At 38.0% G+C, this 27,435-nt stretch overlaps 1 protein-coding gene across 18 annotated transcripts in view; it reads left to right on the forward strand.

Annotated features, from left to right (window-relative positions):
* Window positions 1-27,435, forward strand: part of ABI2 (abl interactor 2) — a 65,010-nt gene that overhangs the window by 7,175 nt on the left and 30,400 nt on the right. For all 18 annotated transcript variants that reach the window (XM_040068995.2, XM_040068998.2, XM_040069004.2 and 15 more), the window contains exon 2: window positions 20,063-20,230. In XM_040068995.2, the coding sequence (XP_039924929.1) occupies window positions 20,063-20,230 (168 nt within the window). The remainder of the gene's footprint in view (window positions 1-20,062; window positions 20,231-27,435) is intronic.

A 27,435-nucleotide genomic window follows, 5' to 3' on the forward strand; every position in this document is an offset into this window, starting at 1 on the left:
TGCTTGGTCTGGGGTTTTAGTAGCCTGTGTTGGTTATAACACATAGCCAAAGCTGGCTTTGTGTTAACTCATAAATTTACTGTATTTTTTTTTTTCTTAAAAACTTTTCTAAGTAAATACAAATGTTTTTATTAGGGTATTCTGTAACTTTGTTGTGAATTTCCTGCTGACAAGAGCAGCGTCATCGCTTTGCTCAGGAATGGTGGGAGTGTGAAGTGAGGGAGAGGGGGGGAATGACTGAGGCAGCGAGCTCTTGGACAATTTAAAGTGAGACGTTCATCAAGATACCAGGTATCAAGTGTGGTTATTTCAAACTTTTTTGCAGCAGCAGTGCTGCCTTTTGGGCCTGAAGGTCTGTAGTGAAAATGTCAGGTGTTGTTCCTGTGCTCCCCCGTGCAAACTGTGGGCAGTGGGGCTGACCCTTGTTGAACGTGAGCGGGTTAGTACAGATTACCTGTAGGCAATATGGGACTTCAGAAAGCGGAATCAGTGCTTGTCTTTCTGTAGGGTTTGTCTCATAAAACAGTCAAACTCTCTTCTTGACACGGCTGGTTTTGCCAGACAGGAATATACAAACTCAGCTGAAATAGATTTTCTGAGTCTGAGCTCTGTTCAACCCAAAACTTGTAGTGTGTCTAACAAACAAAATGCACAAAGCCATTTATTACTGAGTAGTGTCACATGAATTCAAAGCACGCTGATTTGTCTTGATTCTCTTTAATAGTAATCATTGAATAGTGTGCGTTCAATGCAGATTCTCAGTTATCTTTGTGTGCCCTTTTAGACTGTAAGTTTGAGCAGTGCTGGGCATTGCACCATTTGTAATTCACTCCAATTTTTTAACTAGGTGGTGACTTGGTAAGTTGGCTTGAGAAGTGGAGTTTGTTCATAGCTTTCTGTGTGAGACAGTGTTTGCTGCAGGTTGTGGAAGTTTGTTGTCTACCTGCTTTTGATTGGGTAAAACCCACAGGTCTACTTAACTTGTGGGAAATGTAAAAATGTCAAATACCCCAAATTAAATGGCTATTTTGAATCAGCTGACATACATTTGTCTGTATGGAGGATCTGTGGAGGGACAAGCCAAAAATATTTAGACAAAAGGAGATTAAAAAAAAAATCTTATAGATACTAGAGGTACCCTGCCATTGTGGAAAGTTTACAGTAAATGTCACTATTTACAAATATATTAAAAAAAAAAAAAAGAAATAGTAAAACCAAAAGCCAACCTCTTATCCTCCACACTACTAACAGCAAAAGAAGAGGCTGAGGTAGATGACAGGCTTCAGAGACACTGCAAAATGGCACTATGAGCAGATGTTCAAAAAAGGCGTGGTTATTTTTGACATGGAGAAATAATGAATTATCGGATTATTCAAATAATGTTTTGAAAAGTATGAACTATGTGCACTGGTTTCCCATTTTTCTTGGGTAGGGTACAGGGATACTAAATTAAGTTTGAGAGGTAATGCTACTTAATCTGTGGAATTATTGCGGTGTGCTAAGGCTCAGGATTTAATGGTATTCTAGAAGGGCTAGACATTTTAAATAAATAATGAGAGTATAAGCAGCTCTGTCTTTTCCTTTCATATGCTTTTGCCTTGTATTTATTCCATGATGGAGTTTTATGTCTCTTATATGAAGCATTTTGCACTGTCCACTGTAATTCATTTCACTGGATTATTGGGGATATTTCTTCTACTTAATACTGTATTTCTGTACCCTGAATGTGATATAGCCTGGATCCTTTGAAATGCTTTTTGCACAAATTGGTGTTGGATTTGCCTTCCAAGGAGAGGGAATTAATGTGTTGAGTTACTCATGTCAATTTAATAAGATCTAGATAAATTTCATTTGTGGCGAAGAGAGCTAAAGGTTTTTATGTGATGGAGTATATATGTGTGTGCAGAAATGGTGATAATAAAATGAATGGGCTTTTTCCACCATGACTAATAATGAGTGAACTGGGAGTGAAAGGAGTTGGAGGGAAGAATGAAACTGTGACATTACATTTATTTGTTATTTATGATAAATCAGTCTGCAGTATTTTCTGATATACTCAGTTTTCTCACTTTATTCATCTGTTAATGATCTCAGAAATAAGCCTCAAAGATTTAGGCCTATTTGTGTTCGTGTCCCTAGAGATGGTGATGCCCATGAAGTGACTGTCTCAGAAGGGGCAGAATGATTGAGCATGCAGAATCTCTGGCGCAAAGAATAATGTGTAATCAGCCTAAATTAGTGAGGATGTTGGTTTTGCAGCATTTCTAACACATTCTGGGTGCACTGGCATAAGAGCAGTCGGTTCCTGAAAGAAAGAGGTAATTCTATGACTATGTATGTATCTGTATAAATTACTTTGGATAATACAAGGTAGAAAGTTATCAGTAGACTCTGGATTGCTATTATATTTGTCTGGTGGTGATAGCAATCAATTTAAATCATCTCCAAATTGAGGACACTTCTATAACCATTTGATGGAATGAGTTAATAAAACTACTGTGAATCATTCCCATTTTAATAGCTGCTTTAAATGTAAGTTTTGTATTTTCTAAATATGTATGCAGTCTTTACATTTATTGGAGTCAGTAATTCCGTATGTGCTACAAATACATCCGGTTTTGATGACTGGAGCAAGAGGAAGGGGTAAGCTTCTAATTTTTGTTGTTCTCATTTGTGTGCTTATCTGTCCACCAAATGCAAGTCCTTGGAAACAGAACTTTTTACTGTGATGAGCCTCTTACCAATGTTTGTACCATTTTAAAACCCTTCATTTAAGTAATGCTTCTAAGTTGTACTCACTGTGCAAGGCTCTTATGAATTGTCTTATTTGATCAACAGTTGTATAATTAATGCAGAGTTATAACTTTAGCCATATATGCACATATAAAAGATTTTTTTTTCATTTAAGAACAAGTGGGGAATACAGTGCCAATAATCCACTTGTCCTCTGTAAAGGTTGTGCTTACAAGTTCTCCAAAGAGAAGGGGACTTTCCCTCCTTGTTTTCTTACGATGAGCAGAGGTTAATATTTTCCATATGTTTTAGTTTCTCTGATTTTTTAAAATCTTTTTTTCAGTTGTAGCTTTTATTAAGGACACAGAGAAGAATGAGAGATTTATTTGCCACTGTTAACAGCTCAGAATATTGAATTTTACTGCATTTTGCTTCTTTTCTAAGCATCATGCTCAACTTTGTAATAGTCAATCTATAATCTCAAGTTAAATTTTCTGTATGACACAGTAACATACTTAAGGAAATTATGTTTCTGTTTTAAATTAATTATACAAAAAAAACCACCCCTAAATCAAGCAACAATTTCTTCCATTTTCTGTGCTGTGATATGGGCAACAATAGGAGTTGCTGTGAAGCTGGCTTTTTCCATAAGCAATGTGATGTGTTTTATCATTTAAGAAGAAAGCTGTTTTAGAGATAAAGTACCAGTTTTAGATCTGAAGTTTGGTTTGGAGGTCTACTGCAGTTACTATATTAATATTACTTCACATCCTCTTCTCATAAAGGAGCCCAAAATGCTTTTCTTGTCTTTTTAAAGGAGAAATTATAGTCTTCCTCTGGTGAATGGATTTGACTTTTATTTTCAGGAGTCTTGGCGTTACCACATGGTGATTGTACTCAATGGAACTCCCAGGGCCTCTTTGAAAGGCCAAAATTTTGAAAATGTGTTGGGGTTTCTTTAACATTTATTTTATAATGGAGATGGAAATGTTGAGGATTTCAATCTCAGAGGAGACTGAAATGCAAAGATTAATGAGCTTTTGTTTGCTTATTCTTTTGAAAATATTGTATTCATTTCTCAAACTGTATTTTTTGTGTGTACTAACCAGGTAAGTGCCTCTGCACAGACCAAATCCCAACTTGAGCAGGCAGCTTCTTAGACCTAATTCTGTTGGTTTTAAGTAGCACAGCTCTTACGTGATGTCATCTCTAGATCTTGTACTTTACAAATCAAGGTAAGTGCAGCTTTTGTGTACAAACAGTAGGAGGTGTTTATTTTGGTCTGGATTTCATATGCCCTTAAGGCTCTGAACGCAGTCCTTCAAGAATTATTTGCATGGTTTTCTTTGATGAATTGTAGGGGGAATATGAGTGATTTTTTCTGAGTTTTAGGGACAAACTGTTCAGTAAAATGACTGGATACAAAAAAAAGCCAATTGCCTGTGTCTAGGAAGGTGGAGGATTAGAGGTTATGCAGTTGGTAGATCCTTCTTCTTAAAGAAGGAGATAATTGCTTGTCTGAAAAGCAGCTTGAAGATTTGTGCTTTCTCTGTGCCTCTTTGTCTTAAAACCAATGATTCATGTTGTGAAACTCTCCGGGATAGTTTTATTTATTGCCATAGCTAGGTGGATAGAGAGGTGATATTATTTAGGCATGTCTTGTCAAATGAACAGGTCATTCATGCAGCACTTTTAATTTATGAAGGTGTAGGGAAAACCCTTCTTTCAGACGGTAGTAGAACTTGCTGAATATATAGTTGTAACCGTCTGTTAAGACAACTTGAAAATGAATTCACATTAAAAAGAAAAACGCAAGGCAAGAGAACCTTTTATGACATAAGAAAAGCATTCAGCAGTTGAAATGTTCTTATTTTTGTCGTTTCACTTCATTGGTGTTTCTATTTTTGTGACAACAAATTGCTCAGAATTGTCAGAGCAGTAACATTAAAATTTGGTGAATAAGCGAAGGTTGAGACTCAGTCTGTGTCGTAATTATGGTGCAAGTAAACCCAGTCATGGGAATTCTTCATATCCTGTACTGGAGCATAAATCTGCTGTGAGAGGAGCCTTATGTTCTTTCCCAAGTTTGCAATGTCACTTTCAACTGCCATGGTGTAACTTTTCATTTCTGCAGTGTTGGTGCAGCGCTGCACAGGTTACCTGAGTGCTGTGAGCAGCTGCTCCATTGCAGTGCTGTGCAGTGGGTGTGGGGTGGGCTGCCTGCAGCACTGCATGCAACACGTGCAGCCTTCGGGATGTGTTCCGGGGCCGAGAGCTCTGGCCATTGGGAGAGTTCCCAGCATGTGGAAAGCTGTCTGCTACTGCTCTAGTTAGAGATGATGAAATTTGGCCTGTGTGGGGAACAGCAAGATAATCTTTAACTGTGGGATTAAAATGACTCTTTCCTGAAATGTTTGTCATCGGATTTAGATTGTATAGGAGGAAGGAAGGGTTTCCCCTATTTGAGACAACCGTAGTCTGTAAATGACTTTTCTTTGAAAATTGTTGGAAAAAATAGACTTTTTGAACTGTTGCATTTGAAAAAATTCATGATTGGCAACTTTGTTAGGTGAGGAAAATAATGGATTAATTTACTTAATGAAAATTCTAGTCTTAAGTTTTACTGGGCTACTCTGGATGTGGCTGTTGTAGGAGAAAAACAGCAGTACCTTTTTATCTTCTGCTGGGATGTCTGTGACTGATGGGGCCTTCTCTGTCCAATATGAATGCTTACCATGTTGTATAAATATTGAAAATAGTAAAAATTCTATAAATATGGGGGGAAAAGGTGTTTAATTAATAGCTCTTACAGAAATGCATCCTGACTGGTATAGGATTCTCTAAGGGATTTTTATGAAGGTCTTGGGCAGAACAGCACCAGTAAGTGCTGAAATCAGTATCTGAATAAATCTAAAAGGGCCTGGTGAAAATCTGGCTTAGATTAGATAAACAGAGAAAAGAAAACATATTATTTCACGTGTTTTTGTAAAATAAGGTCGTGCCTGCAGATGCTTTTGTCATTGAAAAAGTGCTTTAGTGGAAGCTTGGGTCTGGAACATCATTAATGTGTGCAGAGGTGGGCAGCTGAATTTTGGAGCATTGCAGATGCTCATTACTGCTTTGAGAGTGTTTGTCTGATTCATTCCTCTGTCCTTTTCTGAAGCTTTTATCGTAACCACCTTTTCAGGACAGACTTTGTAGAGCTTCATGTGCCATTCTATGTGGTGCTTATTTTTCATTTTAGAATTGCTTCCAGGTTTACAGACCTGTCTTCTGTTGGATCCCAAATAATTCAATTGATTTTTTTGAAGGTGTTCTGATAGAACTGTGTCCTTAGCTGCTGCCTCTACAACATCCTGCACAGAGATTTTCTCCTCATGTTGACTGGGATACAACTGAAGTTCTGTTTTGCAAAATGTCCTCACATGTAATTTTGTGTTTGTCACATGAGTTATAGGTAGGTGTTGTCTTCAGCTGACATCTAAATGTTAGAACTCAAACAATTTAGAAAGAGAAGCTCTTGTTTGGTACTGCAGTCATTCTCATGGGGTTTGTTGTATTCGTTTAAGTTTATTAAATGCTTTTGATTCAAAGAATGGATTTGGTGCATGATCTACTTTCTTTGTGTGGAAGAGTAAAAACAACCTTAAAGAATTTACAGAGCTTCTGCCTGATGCCTTTAGAGGCTACCTAGAACAAAGGCTAGACAGTGTTGAAGGAATAAAGTAGGTATTTAGTAAAAAGGCCTTCAAAGGCTACACCTTGGGCAGTACAAGAGCCTGGCCAAGGCTGCACCCAAGATGGACAACGAACCACATGTTTTCACACTTTTATAAGTTTTAGTCCATTTACATTCTGGGGTTAGTTGTCCAATTCCAGCTTCAGGTTGTGAAGTCCCATTGTCCCACATTGCTCTCCTCAGTTTGCTGTTAATTACACTTTTTGGGCCTGAAGCTGCAAAGGTGTCCTTTTCTCGGGCTGGAAAAGGATTATTTTGCCTGAGTAAACTGTGAAGAGAACTTGCTAACACTTCATATGAAGTTCAGAGTTACATACTAATGCAGGACAAAATCTGGAAAACAAGAAAGCTGAAACTTCAGGCATCACTGCCAGGGGATCTAGTTCCATTGTTTTGGCTATTAGGTGATGCTAGTAGTGCTTTGTTTTAAGACAGCAGATTTAAACATTTACTGTGTAAAATTCTGATATTGTTCTAAAGGAATTTTTAAAAAAATATGGTCTCTTCAAGCTCATCCTGAATGATGTTCTGAAAGAAAGAAGACCCTTATTCCTGGTAGTTTGTGTGTTTCAAGTCCTGGCTTTTCTTTACCAGACAGAAAACTGTCTGTATTGTTAGAGGGAAATTCTGAAATGGCTCAGTGACCTGCATCACAATCACTTTGTTTCAAGTTTGGGGAATGTTAGAACTATTCTGTGTGGAGAAAATCTTCGCCAAGGTTGGATTTAGCTATCAAGCGTATTACTTTTGATACCTCAGTGTGGTACTTGCTCGTTCTTAAAAAAGTATCTTGGTAATTTGCAGAGAGAAGTAGTATTTAAATTGGATGGAGGTTACTGTGTTACAGTGTAGCTAATATAGAAAATCAAATCAAATCCACATCCTTTTATGCATGTAAAATGGCCATTTATTATTTTTTAGAAACTAAGTTACCACTTGCATAAAACAGTCTCTCTTTGGGTAAGAAGTATTGTTCTTAATGTCAATGTAGGTCATGCTTAGAAAATGTGTGTGTAAAATAGAGATCTTGCTGGAAATAATTACAGAACATTTGATGCTGTGCTGTTAAGTTACATGCTGCAGGTTGAATATAGCAACTTGGCTTGCTGTTCTTGAGCTACGTAGCAATTGACAGAAAGTTTGCTTATAATTTTGAAGTAAATGGACCAAAACTGCTTGTTAAACTGGGAAAAAGAATAATTGCTAGTTACAGTGCCTGCAGAAAAAGTGGTTTTTTCTGCTTATTTTCTGAGATTCCTAAATTGTAACAGCATAGCGAAGTTTGAGTCTAGTTGAAATGAAAAACATCTTTTAACCATATGATTTTTTTTATTTGCTGACAACTCTCTTACAAGGGTTACAACAAGAAGGGTTCTGAAAAATCTTTATTTCCAGCAATTTACTCTTGGAAATTAGATTGGGACTCCTCAGTTGAGGAAATTACTTTTATATTTCTAAAATGTTCTCTAGTAAGTGCAGAACAGAGATGTAGGCTTGGCTAACTGTCTCTGCATAAGAGACCAGAGTCGCATTCTCACTCTGCCAATATTGTATTTTGTCCAGTGCTATGGTAACAGGAGCAAAAGGTTGTAAAAACACTCTTTGCCAGGAAAACTAGCAGATGCTTCTCTCAGGACACGTGTAGAACAAATCTACTTATTAAGAAGGCACTGGCTTTGATTTTCAGATTTCAGAGTGAACTTTCACTAACTTTCTGTCATGATTGTGTAGTTAATCTTCATCCTGGGTTCAGTTATGACTGGGTATCACCGAGTGCTACCACCACCTTCAGCAGGTGGGATGTCTGACAGAGGCCAGCTTTCAGCAGGATGAACATGGATATCAAGAGTTAATCAACCTGTTGCAGTTTGCTTCTGCCCTCTTCCTGCCAAGCCTTTACAGTGACAGCGAGGAAAAAGGCCTGTGAGTTGTGCGGGCTGTTGTGGTTTTTCAGTCAGACAAGAATGTGTTGGTGTCTGGTCATGTAACGGGTGCAAATGTGCATTTGAGGTGATGGCACCTGTGCAGCATTGCAGGGCTCAGAGAGTTGGGCCTTAGGCAAGGACAGCTGTCCTGTTTGTTTTAATGCAAAAGAGGGACGGACTGGGAAACCTTTCATGGAGGAATGAGTGAAACCTATTCTGATTCTTTAGTTCTGTGCTGTAGAGTGATCAGCTGCCGCTGCAGCTCACCCAGGCTCTGCTAATTTAGCATAAATCTCTAGGGTTTGGGGTATGCTGCCGATGGTTCTTTTGCCTCCTAGAGGAATATTGTATATTGCAGTGGTTGTGTGAAAGTTTCTTATTTTGATCTGTACTTTTTCATATAAAATGAAATATTTTATGTTTTATATTTTATGGGGTTTTTTTTCCTATTCTGTCAGATTCTGGGCATAGATCTGAAGACAGTTCATTTCTTTCATTATGTTTGAATTGGTAGCAGCTTTAAAAAGTGCCAAGTAAGAACCATTTCAAATTCAGGGTTAACTGATCAGTGTGAAGGAATCTGTGTAATCCAAGTGTCTTTATTTCCTAGAAAAGGGAAGAAAGGAAGAGTGACTATGCAAATCCCTGCCCCCCGTTAGTTTAAACCCTCTTTCTGCTCTCTTTGGAAGGCATACTCGTGGTACCTCATAGCTATGCCTCTTCTCTTCAAGCTTTTTTTAGCCATAGTTACCAAAGGTAGTTAATTTAAAGTATAACTTCTAGCGTGGTAAAATTCTGGGGCTTGCTCATGTGAGGAAGTAGACAAAGCGAATAGCAATTGGAAGAGTTGTATTAGGGTGATGATGTGGGAGGAATTCTGAGGAGAACAGGACTGCGTTCCCCGTGGATAGGCAGGAAAGGCTTTCCGGCAGCTTGCGATCCTTGAGCCACCTCCGTCTCTGAGTGCCTGAGGAAGTGGGGCGTGCCGGAGCCCCGTGTTGCTGTGGTAACTGGTGTGGGTGTTCTCTCCACACCTGCCAGCCTCTCTCGGGAGCTCTGGGTGTGTGTCTTCCCCGGCTGCGCTGCGATTCCACCCTGGCAATCACAGGTGTCCTGCATCTCCTCTTTGGAGGGGTGAATTAGCTTGTGAGCTGTGATGGTGGAGGGGCTGGCTGTGTGTCCTACTTAGCTTTCCTTGCTATCAGCTCGTGACGTCTGGCAGTGGACGCTTGGAAGCAGAATCTGCTTCTGCTGCCACAGATCACTGTGCCTGTGATTCGAAATCAAAGCCATCAGTTGACCTCAGTCACTGCTATGTAATGAATTGAATTGAGAATTTGGAGTGGAAGGAAGAAACTGGTGAAATTGGGAAATAACTCAGTTGTTACATAAACCCCTGTGACTAGATAATATTTTGTAAAGCTGAAGCAGATTTGCTTTCTTAGAAATGGTAGATTTTGGCAGATTTGAAGAGACAGAGAAAAAAGTAGTTTCATCTGATATTGATGGGGGGATAACAAATTGTACTAATAGCATTTTTTGTACAGCAGAATGTGATTACTATATGGTTGTAGTCTTTACTTGTGAAAGCCACTTTGCATGTGAAGTAGTTTTTGCAAATGCTACCAAATGCTTTATTTCTATTAAGTAACTGTAAAATTTGAGTTTATCAATGATTTTGACTTGTAAACTCAGTGAAGCCTCTGCACACGAAAGCATCCTTGGTGAATGAAGAGTTGTAGGACAGCAGATATATGAGATAATAGAGCTGAGCCTGTGGATCTTTGCTGGTTTTGAGGTTCTTCATTCAGTACATTTGTATTGGCCTAGCCTCTTACGGCCACAGATGTGTTGATTCTGTGCTGCTATTGAAGCCAAAATTGGCCTTGTATCTGGAACATCAACAATAATTATGTTGTTATAGGCATTAGAAAACGACCCACTTCTCTCAGCTGTGTTATTGCAGAAGAGCTACCAGAGTAAGGTGAAACCTCCACTGATTTCACAGAATGAGCAGGGGAGTAGCTTCCTTCATTGCTGCTTCTTCTGGAGCAAAAGCAAAGTCTGATGCTGTGCAGCAGTGATGAATAACTAGTAATGTAACTGCATATTAACTATACTTTAGGTGTAAATGCATTTGGATGCTGTCATGCTGTTCTTGTGATGTAATTCATGATGCATCGTTTTAAACTCTGTTACTGATGTGTTGGAAAAGTTTTTTATAACCTAGTCTAGTAGGTTTGTGTGAATGCATCATGCCCTATTATTTCTGCATAAACAGGACTTCGGCTCTATTCCCAAGGAACAGGAACTTGCAAGTTCTGATGAGAGTAGGACATTTGTGTGTGAAAACTGGTCTGCTGTGCTTCTCAATGCATGGAAATAAATACAAAGTTTGATTCTGGTGATGGTTAAGGGAAGCAGGTGACAGATTTGTTGCAGTGATGCAGGCAGTATGGAAACAGTGGGGCACGTGATTAGATGTCAGGGAAGCTGTGCTTGTCCACAGCTCCCATTTGCTGTGTTTTCCTCTTGGGTAGAGTAGACTGATATGGCTGTCATAAATCTCAAACCAGTGAGCTGGTTTTACCCTCACTGGCAGCCTTGAATGCAGTATGTATTTTAAAAAGTGGCTTTTCCTTTTAGGAGCTTAGGTTCTGTGTGTATTTCTTTGAAAGGTAGCTTTCCTAGCTGTTAATCAAACCCACATTTTGAGGCTCAGCACAGAACTGAAAACATCAAATAAATTTACTACAGTGAAAACAAAAGACTGCAATTTAATGCAAATGACCTTGTAGAGACTGCAGCAGATACTGAGTTTAAGATATCTTAAAAGTCAGGCAGTCACACTTGTAATCAAGAAGTTCTAGTAATATTTAGTGAATCATTACAGCTTTCTAATAGTTTGGAAAACAGAATAACTTGATGTCAAAGGCTTTACTAGAGTATGAGTGCTAAGAGTATATTCTTTAGCTAGCATGCTTGCTATTAGTATGCAGATAAATAAAGATAAATTACAATTACAAATAATTTGTTTAAAATGGGAATAACTATTTATATTATATTAATATTAGTGTAATAAGATTGAATGCAATTAACCTTGTGTTTGGAAATTACTTTTTAAAATACCACATTTATTTCTTGCTCTTTGAATGTTGTTTGAATTATAAAATCTACTGATAGCTTTGATACGTTCTTCATTCTAAACCCAGTATATTCTGTAATGATAATGTTTGGCCTAAATGCTGATGTTCCTTATACAACTTTGTTGATTACTGTGTGATCTCTAATCAAAAGATGATGTGTTTTACTAAATGTAGGACATACAGAATTCACAGTGCTGTGAGAATACTCCTAGTCCCATTATCTGTTATAAAGGGAGGAGTTTACTTCAGTATGTTCACATTTAAAGATGTTTAAATTTTAAATGCCCTTTGTGTGAACAGCAACTTAATTGCTTTCCTGTAGCTGTTGAGTAGAGCCTTTGGATACAGTTGTGGAGAAGGTACTTACCTTTCATCTTGATGGATATTGATAAGGTGGGATGGTTTAGGTGCCTTGCCTGACAAACCTCTGTCTGTGCCTGGATGGTTCACCCACAACTGAAGTTCCGTTTAGTGCTGATTCTTCCACTGTCTCATGTCACTCCTGAGAGCAGTTCGTTAATAAAAAAAGAGTTGTGTCACCAGGAGACCTGACGTGCTGTGCTCCTTTCTTCATTACAGATGTAACAAAGTTTTCAAGCAGATGACTTTAATTATAGTTAGGGTTCAGATAAGGTCATGCTAAAATTATTGTGAAGTAAAAATATTCTATCTCCAGACTCTAGAGGTACTACCATTTCTACTGATTTGTAGGCCAAATTACCAATTTCAATAATCTTGTTGCTTCCCCTGTTCATGGTCGCCGTGTGTTTTGCTGCTCATGTTTTCTTTTGAATGCAGAATAATAGAAAGCTGTCAGAGAACATGAGTGGGTTTGTGCCAGGGTGTGTGTGGAGAAGTGTTTCCCATTTGTGTCCAAAATGTTGTTTGTTTATATTGCCTAACATTTGATTAGTACATAATTTGTAGGATGCAGAGTACATATCAATGGACAATGACTATGAACTCCCCTTAATGTTAAAAGGAAGGTGTATACATTTGAGTAGGGTGATCTAGCCAGCCTTTTGTCTTTCTAAAACAATAACAGAAATAATTATATATATATTCATTATATAAGCATGAATAAGCAATTAAATAGAGACAGATGTTTGCACATGGAGATGAGTAGTATAGAGATGATGCTATTACAATCGACAGGAACAAAAAAATTCTACTCCCAGCTCCAGGTACTGTGCAATTTTGATTATATTAAATAACAGGTAGGCTGAGTTTCCCTATGTCCTGTGTGCTTATAGAACACATAGGTTGTTCTGCATCCAAAAGGGAGATTTTGGGTTTTTCTGGTGCCACAGAAATAAGTGTCTTGGAGCTCTGTGGCCCTTAGTTTTTTCTGAAACTCTGGGAGAGCTTGTTTCTTTGTGTTCTAACATGTCAGGTTTTTTTTCTGCCTCTTTGTGCCTGTTTCTCCTGTGTGTTAGAGACCAGCTCCTTAGGAATTGCTGGGTACATGTTTTTTGTCCTGGGAATGAGCAGTTCCGGTAGTGGAAGAAGAGTGAGGGATATTCTTCAGCGAGTATTTAATGAGCCCATTTGTTAAAACAGAAAACTACTGTATTTTTCACTGACAGTTATGTAAGTTTTTGGCATGATTTTGACTTAATTATTGGATTAATGATGCTCAGTTTTCTTCTCAATCATTTTTTGTAGTTCACGGAAGGACCTCGGAAAGCACTTGGATGGGCTGAGCAAATGCCATCTGTGCAGTTGAATAAAAGTGTGTAAAATAATTATGTATGAGGCTTTCAGTAACTTCAAGGAATTCAGCAACAATTAAAATGAAAAGGATGATATAAGAGCTCAATCTATTTTTCACAGGAAAACTGGAGTGTGCTTTGTCAGTATCACGGTTGGGCACATTTTGTACTGAATAATGCAAGATTGTTGAACTCTAACATGCAGCTTTTGTTCTTGAGGATTCTTGAAGCTGATGCAACCTCAGCAGAAACCTCAGGGGTTTTGCTAGCTGGTCATAAGACAAATACCAGCTTGGGTTTGTGTTAACAGTAATCAAAAGAAACAACTGTTATATTGATTAAATGAAACTAATTTGTCTTATTTTAAAAATTTTACTATTACTTTTTCATCACATATATTAAATATGAGTTTGTTTCACTAAGCTGTACTGTTCTGAACAATAGCGAGGGATGATCTATATGTTGGGGGATTGATTAGTATATTCTGGGTATACTTTTTTGTGTAATTAGTCTGGTGTCAAACTCTTCAACCTCAGCTTCCACTTTTATGCCTAAATATTACTGCATAAATCCATTGCACATCAAAGAGTTGACTTGAGTGTGGATTTTTTTCCATTCAGAATTCTGTTTACTAAAAGATGTGACTGACAGTAGCCTCAGGAATGAAAAGCTCTGTTTTTTCACCCCCTTTCAATTCAACATTAAGTATTAATCTTGGAAGATTTTTTTATTGTAGTCATATTGCTATTAAAGGCAACAACTTGTGTTAATGTTCTGTGATAGGAAACAGAACATTTCTTTCTCAACTCATAGGTCCAGACTCTTTTGGCTCTTCCAGTAGAATTTATATAAGTCTTGCTAGCCTGGCTGCAGAACTGTGAACTTCCAAGTTGATGATGACTACTGGATAAATAGCATTTTTTATTTTTATTTTTTTTTTAAGAACAGTAGTAGAAAAGAAACCTAGCTACAGTAACCAACTGAAGTGCCAGCAGCTTTTAATGCTTGTTTTTATGCACCACTTTCAGACCTGTCTTTATGAGCTCTTTCCAATTCATAGGAAATGTATTTTTCTTTTTTAACGCGTTGCTGTCTTTGAGGTCTTTCCTTCTAATTTGGTAGCATTTGGTAGCATTTTTTTCTTTTATCTAGTTTTATCTAGTTGGATTGATGCTTTGTAAATCTTACTGTAGGGTTCACGCTGCCTCCCATCATTTGTTTCTTGGTAGCATTTTCCTATCCATTAGTAGCTGCTTTTCTGTACAAAATTATTCAAGTTCTTAACAGGGGCATAACAGACCTTATCATTTGGATTGGGCTGATTCCTCTTTGGTGGGAGAATGCCTTAAATTCTTGCTTTCTTTCTAGCCTTGCATTTTATGCTCTGTATGCATGTAAGAATTCCTTTTGCCAATCATACAGCCAAATAATTTTGTCATTTTGGATACCTTACTGCATGTTTTATTTTCTCAGTATTAGTTTCTTCTTTTACAGTCTGTTTTTTAATTGCTTGTATAAATATAAAAGTTTGTGTTTTCTTAGGCAGGAGAATAAAACATTGAGACATTTAATTCCTAAAGTGAAAGGATATTTTACACAGTCAGCAGTCCAGGCCATTTCTTATTCAAATCTGGTAGTGTAATTGTGCAGTGTAAATGGAACTTCCAGAGTGGGAAGAAAAAGTGATGCCTGGGCTCTGCATCCTGACATGAAAAGTAGTCATCTTTACATTTACTGCAGGTTGAATTCCACACAATTTCTAATGCTAGCTATTTGCTTTATACAGTCTAATAAAAACTGAGCAATATTTTCAGGTGAACATTCATGATCATTCCTGAGCTGTTAGGTTTAGTGTCCGTTGTTGGTCTGGCACGTGGAAGTGGAAGCTGTTAATAATTCTCCGGTGTCTGAAAGCAAGCACACACTATTGCCTTGTGTATGTAATACATGGCTTTTCTGACTGGCTGTGAAGCCTGTGCATGTGTAGCTGACTTAAATGCCTTTGATCTCCTGTTACCTAAAAGCCCCGGATTGTATAGTCGCTGTAGTCTGTGCTGTAGCTCTCAGACTGGATTCATCCTGTGAAACATTTCCATGTAGTTGATAGCTTGTTTTGTTTTCTAGTGGAGACAAAATAACTGTTTCAGCACCGGGTGTTTGCCACAAATGGAGAAGACTCTCCAGGGGAGAGCTGGGCAGAGCCGTGGCTCCTGCTGTGTCCCGGCACATGGGGCGGCATCTCCCAGGGGTAGCTGACACTGTCCCCACTGCACGTGTGGCTGGCAGGAGCGCATGAGCCCTCTGTGGTGAGCCAAAATGGTGCTCTTACTGCTGAGAGCAGGAGAACAGGATGCTGCCTTGTGACTCCCATGGGCACCTGATGTGTGGGGAATAAGGATAAACAGAGTAAATGCTAAGCTGTTCCCTGGAAATTCCATAACATGGGCACAGAAGACATGATCTAGATATTTCTAATTAAGGCTGTGAAGGTGATCCAGCTGTGATACTCAAGTATTGTAACATGGTGTGAGAAGTCAAAGCTGTGAGTTTAAGAGGTGGAGATACAGCATTCTTAACACAGTTAAAGGAGAAATATTAAGGGAAACATGGGACACTGCCCAGGTCGGGTGAAGAAAAACTACAGGTAGTGGAGGGCTGGAAAAACTGCAGTGATGTTAATTTTCTGACAAGTTCAACAACTCTGGATAGTTCTTCCCTCTTTATTCTTGACTGTATCCATTCTTGTGTTTTATGCGGTGGTTTGGATGAGGCAAAAGTTATAATTTGGGTTATGGATCAGATGGTTTTCATTTGGGACATCCTCCTGTCTAATTCACTACAGCAGATGGAGTGTGCTCTTGGTGTTGGGGACATCTACTGTGACAGGTACTGCTGATTAAAGTAGATCCTGAGTCTCTGTGATACCGTGACAGTTGCTCAGAGCATAAGTCACTGAGTTGCTTTGCTTTTTCTTTGTGGCATCTACATAGTTTTACAAGGGGTAGTGTTTGCAGTTTTGCATGTCAGGGAAGATAATGGAAGTGACTGGAGTTTAAAACAACCATTTGTTTCTAAAGCTGGTTATAAACCAGGTCAGGTACTAGTCAGTCAGTCTGCCGTGCAGCCATGCATAGACAATGGAACAGGTATGTTAGGCGTAGGAATGACAGGATCCCGCTGTTGGCAGTGTTGTAGAAGACTTGTTTGTCAAACAGTAGCTTTGATGTCTTTAATTTATTATCCATTAAAAAGATACAGATCAAACTGATCTAATGGTTGAAAGCATTGCTTTCCGAAGAATTGTGTGTGAGTAGAGGTTATGAGCCTGAATTTTTTCATAGATGTGAATAATTTTATATGTGCCAGTGCTAAAGGTACTTAAAAACTGAAAGGGAGGGATACTGAAAGGTCTGCTTCATGGCATTTAATTTAGGTCAGGGCACTGCAAACACTTGCTACCTACCAGTGCTTGATCATGCTGAACACCATGTTTCTGAGATCTGAAGGGCTTCAAGGACTCTGGTTAATATGCTTAAGTATCCACAGAAACAAGTCTTTTTGTTACAATGAACATAGAACATGTTTCTCTTGGTTTTGATGTTCCTCACAGAAACAGTATTCCATCAGTTACTGAAACTACTGTAGACGGTCTTATCAATTTGATTTTTTTTTTTTTTCTTTCACTAGAGAATTTTGGTAGGTATGGATATTGAAATAACTTTCTGTCTGCCTTAGAGTCTGCTGTGAAGCATACTGGCTGATATTTTGGTGTTAAGAAGATCAAGAATATCAGAACTTATACTGCTGAGGATTATGTTTGAATTTTGTTTACTGATAACTTGAAACTATTATCTTATTAGCAGAAATCCTTATATTTCTATAGTTACATACTCAGTGAGCATGGCAGCATTTGCAAGCAATGAAATTTTGTGTCCGTGTGGAGTATAAGTAGGGATCTTGTTACATAGGAGCATATGATACCATCTCTGGAAATCTACTTAACAAATTAAAAGATGGATTTCATGCTAAATACAACTTATCATTTCAAGTTAAATTTTAACTGACATTTGTCATTGTATTTCCACAGGGAAACTTAGGATTTTTCTATAAGTATTTTAGAGTTTTGACTATTGCTGTGAGTCATTCAGATTTTCATCTCTTGAAAGTTTTCAGGGTAAACATTGTTTAAAATGCGGTCACTAATTGTTTTTTGTTCTTTTGAAATGGATTGACAGTAGTAGGTTCAAATAGTCATTTTAATTTGAACACATTCTTCACAGGAAGAAAATTCAAACTTCGGTTTTGCTGTGCCAAATGCGAGTGGAGTTTTTCTCAGAGAATTTCGGGCTCTGTAAAAAGGCTTGTAGAGCAAATCACAGTTATCAGCTGAATACACGAATTAGACACCTCCATCAAATAGATTTTTGTGCTAATAACAGTTCCAAAGTAGTTTATAGTATTGCTTTATGAGATCTTTAATGCATTTGAACATTGTGAAGTCAGTTTCTTGTTGGTTTGAACTGGGGGTGACTTGAGTTTAGCTATTAGGTTACATCCCTGGAAGGACTAGCGCAGAACATGGATTCATATTTGTGCTTCTTTAAGCAGAAAAACCATAGCAGAGGCTCATGATATATAAAATTACAGGCAGTTTTCCTTTTGTTCTCAAACACTTTATCTTTTAATGAAAAAATACTGTGTTTGCCGGATTATACTCAGCTCCTCTGAATATACAATGTACTAATGGAAATCAGCATTTTCTGCTTCTATAAATAGATTGGCAGCAGCTGCAGAGCAAAACAGGGTGAGCTTCTGGTCATTTTTATTATTGCCTTTGAGAAATGGTTTGAATGGCTGTGGAACGTGCCTGCTGCAGGGCAGTGTGCAGGCTGAACTGGGGATATGAGCAGGAAGAGGGCAAGAGTGTATTTACAAACTAGCAATGTGAGAACAGAGGTGAAGAGATCAATGTTCCCTCCTTTGGGAGTCCTTAAGCTGAGTTTCAAGCTCTTTCATGTACAAGACGTACTACTCAACTGATTGAAAGTCATGAGTTCTTAAATGAGATCTGGGGCTGACATTTTTCTAACTTCTTTATAGATGAATATAAGGCAGCATTTCTAATTGTTCTCTGTTGGAGAATATCCTCATACTGTGCCCCGAGAAGCTCCTAAACTTTGCAGTTCCTTCTTCTGTTGATCTTGTTTTTTCTTCTGTGTGGGGGAGAAACACGGTGGGAGCACTCACTTCCTGCAGCATTCCTCCTTCCTGCCCCATCGAGGCAGCTGTTGGATGAGCAGCAGCTGCTGCTCTCCTCCTTCCTAGCAGATGAGGAACTGGTACACTACAGCCTGCTAACTGACCAGCTAACTCACCAGTGTTCTCTCTGGACACAGTATTGAATATCTCTCATGTCAGCATTTAATTGAAGTCTTGTGCCTTTACGTGTGTGGGTTATTTTTTTTTTTTTTCCATGAAAGCTAGCAATCTTCTTTTAAGAATCTTACTACAAGGTCTTGGGAAGCATTGAGCTGTGGGAATTGTTTTCCTGAAACACAGATACGCTTACTTTCTGTGTTTCTCAAAGTACATATAGCACAATGAGTGTTAGATTCAACTTGTGCTGAAAGATATGGAATGACTTTATATTCCCTCTTTAATAACAGCACATTTCTTGAATCTTGATACCCAACCGATGTGGATAATAGAAAAAGCCAAGGAAATAATGAAACAAAGTATTATAATGACAGGTGGGAGTAGAGAACATTTATCAACCGTTGCTTTAGGAACAGCACCATCAGCCTGTGAGATGTCAAAAGATCACCTAAACGTGAAGTTCACTGTATACTGAAGTTGTGGAAGCTGGAAAGTTTCTTAGCATCTTAGCTGTATGTTTTACCAATGCTTTAATCTGTATTCTTTGTGCTGAGTTACATCTTAGTGCTGAAAGTCACTTATTACTTGGTGATGTAATTTTTCAACCTTATTTTTGTTATATATATATATGTTTTGTTATAAAATATATATATATATTGTTTTCAACCTTATTTTGATGTAATTTTTCACCTTATTTTTCAAGGAGAAACACGGAACCCTAACAATTAGATTCTTAGCTTATTATTCTTAATGCTGTTTGAAATGTATGTATGTTTTTAAATTTCTAATGGATATCTTGTCTATGATTAGCTTGAATACTTTTAGGTGCTCTACTACTAGAAAAATGGATCATAATTTTTCATAGAAGAAAGTATTGACTATGTGAAAAAGTGCAAAACATGTTTAAGAAGAAAACATGGACTTAATCTTTTTAAAAATTATTCCTCTCACTTTGTATTCAGCTATCTTCTTATGGGAATAATTATAATTCATTCACTGTGAATGACCGTTTGTGACAGCAATGAAGTCTAAATGATTAGGAGAGATGAGGGGTTGGCAGCTCCTTAAAGGCTGTTAGGAGTTATAAATGAAGTACCAAGTTTAGAAAAATGAAACAGTTCTAAATCGTATGAAATCTAGGAGAAATAAATAATAGGTGTCTCAGAATACTTTTCAGGTAAATCGCTAAAACACTGGATAAGAAGTTGGACTTTTTTCAAGAAAACTCTAAGTACATTTCAAGAAAAGAAGGAGCTTAATTCTTCTTAGAAAGTGTAGAAACTCTTAAAGGTAGTATCTTTTGTGGAATTAAATTTAATTAATTTGACTTGTATAATTCATTGACTATAAAGACAGGCAAAAAGAGTTGATTCCAAGAATCTTTGTGTGAAAGACTTTGTATTAAATAAACCTTTTCATTCTGTTTTTCAGTCAGCAGATAAGCAGCGAGCCCTGGAAGAAACCAAAGCCTACACGACGCAGTCGTTAGCAAGCGTAGCCTATCTGATCAACACTTTGGCCAACAATGTTCTCCAGATGCTGGATATCCAGGCATCCCAGCTTCGGCGCATGGAATCTTCCATCAACCATATTTCACAAGTGAGACCTTTTTCTTTTGCCTTTGAAATTACATAGCAAGTAAAACTCTGAACTGACACCTTGCGAGCGGGAAGAATTTAAACCAGAAGGATGCATTTCTTCTCCTATTCATTCTGGGATTGGGTCTCATCATGTGGTTCTATACCAGCGTTAGTATGAGCATTTTACATACCAGAGCAGGTTAAATGCATTCTCAGCCAGATTATTGTTTGGAGAGGAGGTCATTCTGCGTAAGTGAAAAGCACAGAAAAATTGCTAATGGTAAAACAAGAGTATTATGTTAAGAAATCTGAAATGGATGGTGGAAAACAGTGCTTGTTTTCCTTTTACTTTTAAAAAAGTAAAAGTGCTTTTACTTCTTCTGTTGCTGTAATACTGGCATCTAATGACGACAACATAGGTGACAAAAATAGTTTGCTCCTGGCTTTTCTTAATAAAATGTACTTTGCAATGACATGAACAAAAGCCAAAATTAATGTTTCAATTTGTGTATGGCTGCAGAACTCCTGCCATTGTTTGCAGTTGTTCCAAGCAGCAATAAACAAAGCTACTATAATCAGGAACCCAGGTTCAATCACCACATTGATGAGAGAATTTTGGCTGCCAGAATGCGCTGAGAATGAGTGGTAGATAAAAGTGGAGATTTACCAGCCACTGATGAATTAAAAGAGAAATTAAAAACAGTGATACAGCAGTTTCTGGGTTTTGTGTCTGTTTACTGAATATTTTGTGTCTTAGTTGACCAGTACATTTTGGCTACTAATGTTTCTCGATCTCCATGCAGTAATATAAATTAAAATAAAGAATATTGTGATATTTAAAAAAATGTTTCCAAGTAGGGGCTGTGTAAGGTAGGAAATAAGTAGATAGATTGGATCTATTTGAACCAGTGAAAGAAATGAATAATTTTGTGTGCTGGCTTAGCGGGCTGAATTGCCTCTGATTGGGTCAGAGGAATCCCAGGGCAAGTACAAAGGAAGAGATGGGGAGGATTTTCTCTGTTGATAGTGCTGTGCCATTAGGTTGCCTCAGTCGTCTCATGGATCTGTATCAAAAATAAGCTGGAACTTTGATTTCTTCTGCTAAATGCTCCATGTTAATCATTACGTGGACAAGTAAATTAATTTTTTTTCCCCAGAAAATGTTATGAATTACCCTGTGTACGCCTGTGTGCTATATCTATATGCTGTGTGTGTTTGTGCTTCCTCACAGGCTAGTGCCAGCTCACACGTGTTCCAGCTGTTTGAGAGCCTGATGCAAAAGACTCAGTATTTTGCATTTCAAGAAAGAGGAAAATTCATTTTGTCACACAGCTTCTGTAAAGTGGCTTTTGTGGAAAGGGCCATAGCATTTTAAATTTTTTCCTCCTGAGAAGGTGACATTTATGCAGATTGAGAGCTAGGTTAGATTGTCTTTGACCTTTATAAAATACAGCTAGTTATTTAAAATAGTGAACTGAATTAGCAGTGCCCCAACACTTAATGAAGATTTATCTGCAAAATTTCATAGGTTGAACTTGAACAACCAGAAAAAAAATCTGTTATGGTCTTCATTTTAAATACTGCTGTAAAATTGAAAATCTAGTTTGTTTGGGGGGATTTTTTTGTGTTCTTTGTTTTGGGTTTTTTGAGCCTGCATTGTCTGTATGTAGGATGGTCCCCAAATCTTTATGGAAGAAAAAAATATCAGAGGAGCAGACAGTATATAAGGTTTGGGTATTACATACATGAAGTGTATTGATTCAGGCAACTTTATTAAGTTGAGTTAATGTGTTTGGAAATTGCTTCCTCCATAATACCAGTGTTGTAGATTAGTGTGTTATCTGTTTTAATTTCCATGCTTATTTTTCTTTAAAAATTAGTTTACACAATTTCTCTGTAAATAAGTAATTTATTTTCAAGAAATTTGATTATACTTCTGAAATTAGCCTAATCTGCTGGAGGTTTCCTTGGTTATTTATGTTGGCTGTAAAATTTAGTGAGCTTTTTCTAGCAGTACTGAAAATGCATTGTGGTGTAACACCTCATAGCCAAATTAGGATTGCAGTCAGCGTACTTGAAATGAAGTCAGTAACACAGAACAGGAAACAGTTTGGTAATTACAGATGGTAAATTTATTTTTGCATTAATGCTTTGGTCAGTAGGTCTTGGCATTTAAGTTTAGAAAACATTATACGCATATTGTGATACCTGAATGGAATCCTGCTTTTAATTCTGATTTGGGATTCCACATGTTCTCCAAAGAAGGGAGGAGAATCATTTGGCACTTGGTACGAAATCTTTTCCCAAAGTGCTTGCTTTGTCCAAGTAGCTCAGCCCGGGAAACGTGTGATTAACTTGTAAAATAAAATATTTTTCGGGTTCTCTGTTCATCAGTAGAATGCCAATTTATATCCCTTTCTGTGTTTTCTTTGAAATGCCAACCTAATCAAAGAGCTGAAAAGGAAGCTGATAATAATTTGTGCTTTTTCAAATTATATATATGTTGTGAATAAGGAAATTGTTACAATTGAAACTATTTTTATGCAAGTGATTAAATCCTATTGGTTCAAAAATGAGAATTACTTTGGTTTGGTCTGAAAGCTGATGAATCTATTCTTACTTGCCTTCTTGAACCTTGTCCAGAACTAGATGATACACAGTGTTTCATATTTGACTAAGAATTTGAATCTTAAATACGGATCATACGTACAAATATTTATACTTGTTAAAAAAAATATCTTGCAGCTTTCAAGTTAGCAGCCACTGCGAAACAGTGTCTAACTAATGTCCAAACTCTTTAAATTCTTTAAATTAATCTGGCAGATTTTCAGGTTTTAATATTTGTATGCTGTGAAATGTTTTTTCAGGTTTAGTTATAGGATCTTTTACTTAGCAAGGTCATTTTTAAAACTCTGCTGCTAATCATATAAACAAGCTATCACGGTGCCACGAAGATGAGTGGCAGTGACGTGTTTTCTCCAGTGGCACTGTGGCGTGGGGAGGTCTGCTACATCCTCCCCTTTCAGAGCTGACTGCCACACTCTTGGCTGTGAGAACAGGCACTCAACAGGCTGCAGGCTTGGATTCTCTGCAGGCAGCAGGTGCTGCTTGGCTGGGCTGTAGCAACATCTGTGAGCTGCTCAGTCTCTGCAGGGAAGTTCACTTGGACTTTCCCTGAAAAGTCAGTAAAGGTTTATGACCTTTCTCACTTGTCTTGTTCTTGCAAGGCACAAGAATGGCAAAACACTTTAAAAAATGGTGATGCAAGGCCAGTTTTGCACAGTACATGTTACCTGTTTATGGAGCAAATAGATTTTCAGTATTTTTATAGCATTATGATCTCTTTTTTTGTGTATAAATTATATGCAACTTGAGACAATGTCACATTTCTAACATATCAAATTTAGACAGTTACTAATTTTAAAGTTATCATCCAGTTTTCAAGGTAATTTGCAATTAGTTTGAATTGCATCAAATTAATAAGATTAATAAAAGTCCAGCGATACTATATTTAAGCAACATTTTCTTATAAGATTTTGAAACTGAATTTTAAAAGCCTAGACTAACAGACTGATAATTTATAAATTTAAATGAGAATGGCTTGAGAAGAGGAAAAAATTAAGGCTTTTGGAGACTCTTATCTCTGAAATTTCACTGTAATTCAGACTTTCAACATGCTGTTGTGGTTTGACACCAGCTGGCAACTGAGCACTGCATGGCTGCTCACTCACTCCCCCCACCAGGCTTTGGGTAGAAAATCAGAAGGGTAAAAGGGAGAAAACTTGTGGGTTGAGGGATGTACAGTTTAATAACGATGGCGATAACAATAATATAGAAATGAATATTTAAGAGGGAGCCCAAAGCCCAGAAGAAAGGCTGCCAAGGGAAGCAGTTTCCCAGCACCAGCCCAGCGCTGCCCCGGCAGTCCCCGGGCACAGGGCCCGGCCGGGCTCCCCCAGCGCGGGGTCGCTGCCCCTGGGGCCGCAGGCAGCCTTGTCCCCTGGGGCAGCAGGGCCAGCTTCTGGTGCCCTTCCCAGCTTCTGGTGCCCTTCCCAGCTTCTGGTGCCCTTCCCAGCTTCTGGTGCCCTTCCCAGCTTCTGGTGCCCTTCCCAGCTTCCGGTGCACCCAGGGCTACCCAGGGGTGGGAGGGATGGGGGCAGGAAAGGCCTGGACTCTGCAGTCGCTGCTCAGCAGTGCCTAAAACATCCTGGAGTTATCAGCTCTGTTTACAGCACAAATCCAAAACATTGACCCATACTGCAAAGAAAATTAGCTCTGTCCCAGGCAAAACTAATTTAAGTTAGTTAAATGCTAACTTAATACTTTGAGAAATTTTATTTACCTGTAGAAGAGAGTATTTCTCAAAACTCATGAGTTCAGTGACTTTTAAGTGAACTTGTAAGTAGTATTAGCTTTACCAGAAATTATTTCATGCGGTTTTTTTTGTTTTAATATTTGCAGAGCTTGAGACTGGCTTTGTTGAATTCAGGATGAAAACCTGATGTTTCAAAATGGCCAGAAAATAGAAAAAAAATGCAATGGTTCATACTTATTTTCCCCCTTATGCTCTCCCTTGGCTATTGCAGGGGTCTTGGAAAGCATTTGAAAAGATGATAATAATGAGCCTAATCTCTAACAAACTGTCAGTTAAAAGCTCTTGCCAAACCTGATAGAGCTAGGTGAAACAAATTTTTAAAAGCATAATAATACTGTCAGATGTCCAAAGTTTCTTGTCAGAAAACAGGGTATTAAGTTGTAGAAGTGTATCCCATCTTCTTTTCCTAACAGAGTTCTCAAGGAAGGTGTTTTGTTAGTCCAGCTCTAACCCCCAAAACTTCTCATTAGAACTTTCTAAACTGATGAGTAAACATTTCTTTGTGCATTCTCCTGCCTTGAGAAGGGATTTATGTTAGTATTGGAGGTAATAATTACCTGTGTGTTGACAATAAATGTTTTCATTTTCTTCAGTAGCAGGTTAATCTTTGTTGCCTCCTCTACTAATGGAATACTGCGGTGTTCCTTTGTGCTATTTTATGGGTGTATTAGGATCTCATGACTTCCATAGTCTACGAAACAAGAAAATGAAATGATTGGAAAACTGCCAGCATAATGCTTTTCAATACCATTTTAGGTGCCTGGACCAGAATTAGATGCAGTTTGTATACTTTTAGTCATTCCATTGCTATTCACGTTAAAAGAGATGTTCTGCATCATAATGCAAGAGAAATCCCACCAGCTGTGCTTCAGGTTTTAATTAGGTTTTATGCGCTTCATTCTTTGTTACTGTAGTAACATGTAGTCACGATCACCATAGTCCTTAAGGAAGCTGGTTGTACTTGTGGCTCCTATTGAAAACCCACTCTTCATTTGTGGGAACGGCTTTGCACAGTGCCAGGATACCATTGCTACAGTAATGTGAGCATTAAATATCTGTACTTGCATTGTATTAGTAGATAATTACATAAGAAAGTACTGAAAGAACATATTCAAAGCTGCAGAGTTCTTCTAGCACTTGAAATAGGAAGTGAGAAATCATCTTCCCAACCCTGCACTAAGAACTTCCTTTTTGATTTGTGGATTGAGTGCGATACCCAAGGCATGGAACTGGTTTTGAAGGACCAGATTCAGACCCATAAGATTTTGATGTTCCAGTACATCCTGAAGCGCAGCTCCTGTTGCAGCCAAAGTTTTTTAACATCCTAGCAACGGGTATTAGGGGCCTGTGAGATAGAGAACATAAGAGTTGTGTCTCTGCAGTTCTCGAGTGACACGTCTAGACCGCAGATAAAGTCTGCAGTAGAGATTGAATTTGTCAGGAGTATCAAACATGAAACTGTCCTCCCAAGTTGTTGCCATCACATGTCTTGAGCTTCTTAAGACAGTATGTGCCCTCTGACTGTGAGATGAGGGGTCTGTAGACCATCTTCTCCAGAATGTGCTCCTATTCCCTATGCTGCAAAAGCAAAGGCCTGGCACAGAGAAGGGATAAAAGTCTAAGATGGAAAATGAGATCTTCGCCCCGATGGAGAATGGTGTACTTCAGGTACTTTGGCCTGGAAGATGTTGGTGTGCTCTGTTTGCACTTGTGCTTGTACCATAAATAGAGCACTAAGAGCTGTGAAGATGTGATCTGCACTGCTGTATTGGTGGTTGTATAGTCCTGGTCATCTCGGGGAAATACATGTGTTTCTGTTACACTAGTGTGAATTGTGAATTTCTGCAGAATTTATTTATATATTGGCCACATCTGGGTGGGCTTTTGTGTGGGTGTCCCTGATAGTTTAACTACCCCTATCAAATTTCAAATCATTGTGCAACAACTCTTTTCCAAATAGAGATTTGCCAGCACACTTTGACCTTAAAATCTACTTTCCTGTAGCTTTATTTTGAGAAATAGTTATGTACCTATAGTGGAAACCTTGGAGTTCTAGGCAGGTGAAACTATAGCTGGTAGAATGTGCATGACAAAACTGTAGTCAGTGCTTTATTTTAGCGAAGTTACAAAATCTTGAAAATATTTCTGGGAAATACTAGGAAGTCTTGATGATAGTACTGTCGGCTCACATACAATGTCCCAGATATTTGTGGAAATCCTTCCCTGGAAATAATGCAAAGAAACAACTTCTTGGAAGTAGTTTGGGGGTTGGTTGGGGTTTCTAAAATATTTTTTGTAATTTTAAAGGATGTGATGATTGTTCAAGGTGGCACAGGTTCCATTAGCTTGTTTTGCTATCAGTAGCACAAACAGCAGGGTAAAACTGTGTAGCCAACCCCACTGCCCCGGTGCCTGCCCACAGAAAAATAAAATAGGCAAAAATGTGTTATGAAAATGAGTTCTCATTTGCACCTGTTCCCCAGTTACTACAAAGCCTGATTCAAAACTGTGAAAAGTGTTTCTGGTGCCATTCACGATCACTGAAGTGGTAACAGGAAATCTGTGAGTGTTTAGAAATCCTTATGGTGGTGGTTCTGGCTGTTTTTACCTTTGTTTTTTTATCCTGTAGCTAAAACTTTTGTTCACAGTTTAGCAAGTTTCCTTATTTTGAAAGCTGTTTTGTGAACAAGCAATTATTTTTGGTTTAAATAAGGCAAGGAACTCCATGGCCCATGCTTTAAGAGATTATATTTTCCTGGAAGATATAAGTGGACTTTTTGGTAGGATTTTCTTACTCTTCTTACCTAACAAGATTCATGTATATATTTTTAGGCAATGAATTTTCAGCA

Source organism: Hirundo rustica, chromosome 7, assembly GCF_015227805.2.
Source record: "Hirundo rustica isolate bHirRus1 chromosome 7, bHirRus1.pri.v3, whole genome shotgun sequence".
In the NCBI taxonomy this organism is placed as follows: Eukaryota; Metazoa; Chordata; class Aves; order Passeriformes; family Hirundinidae; genus Hirundo; species Hirundo rustica.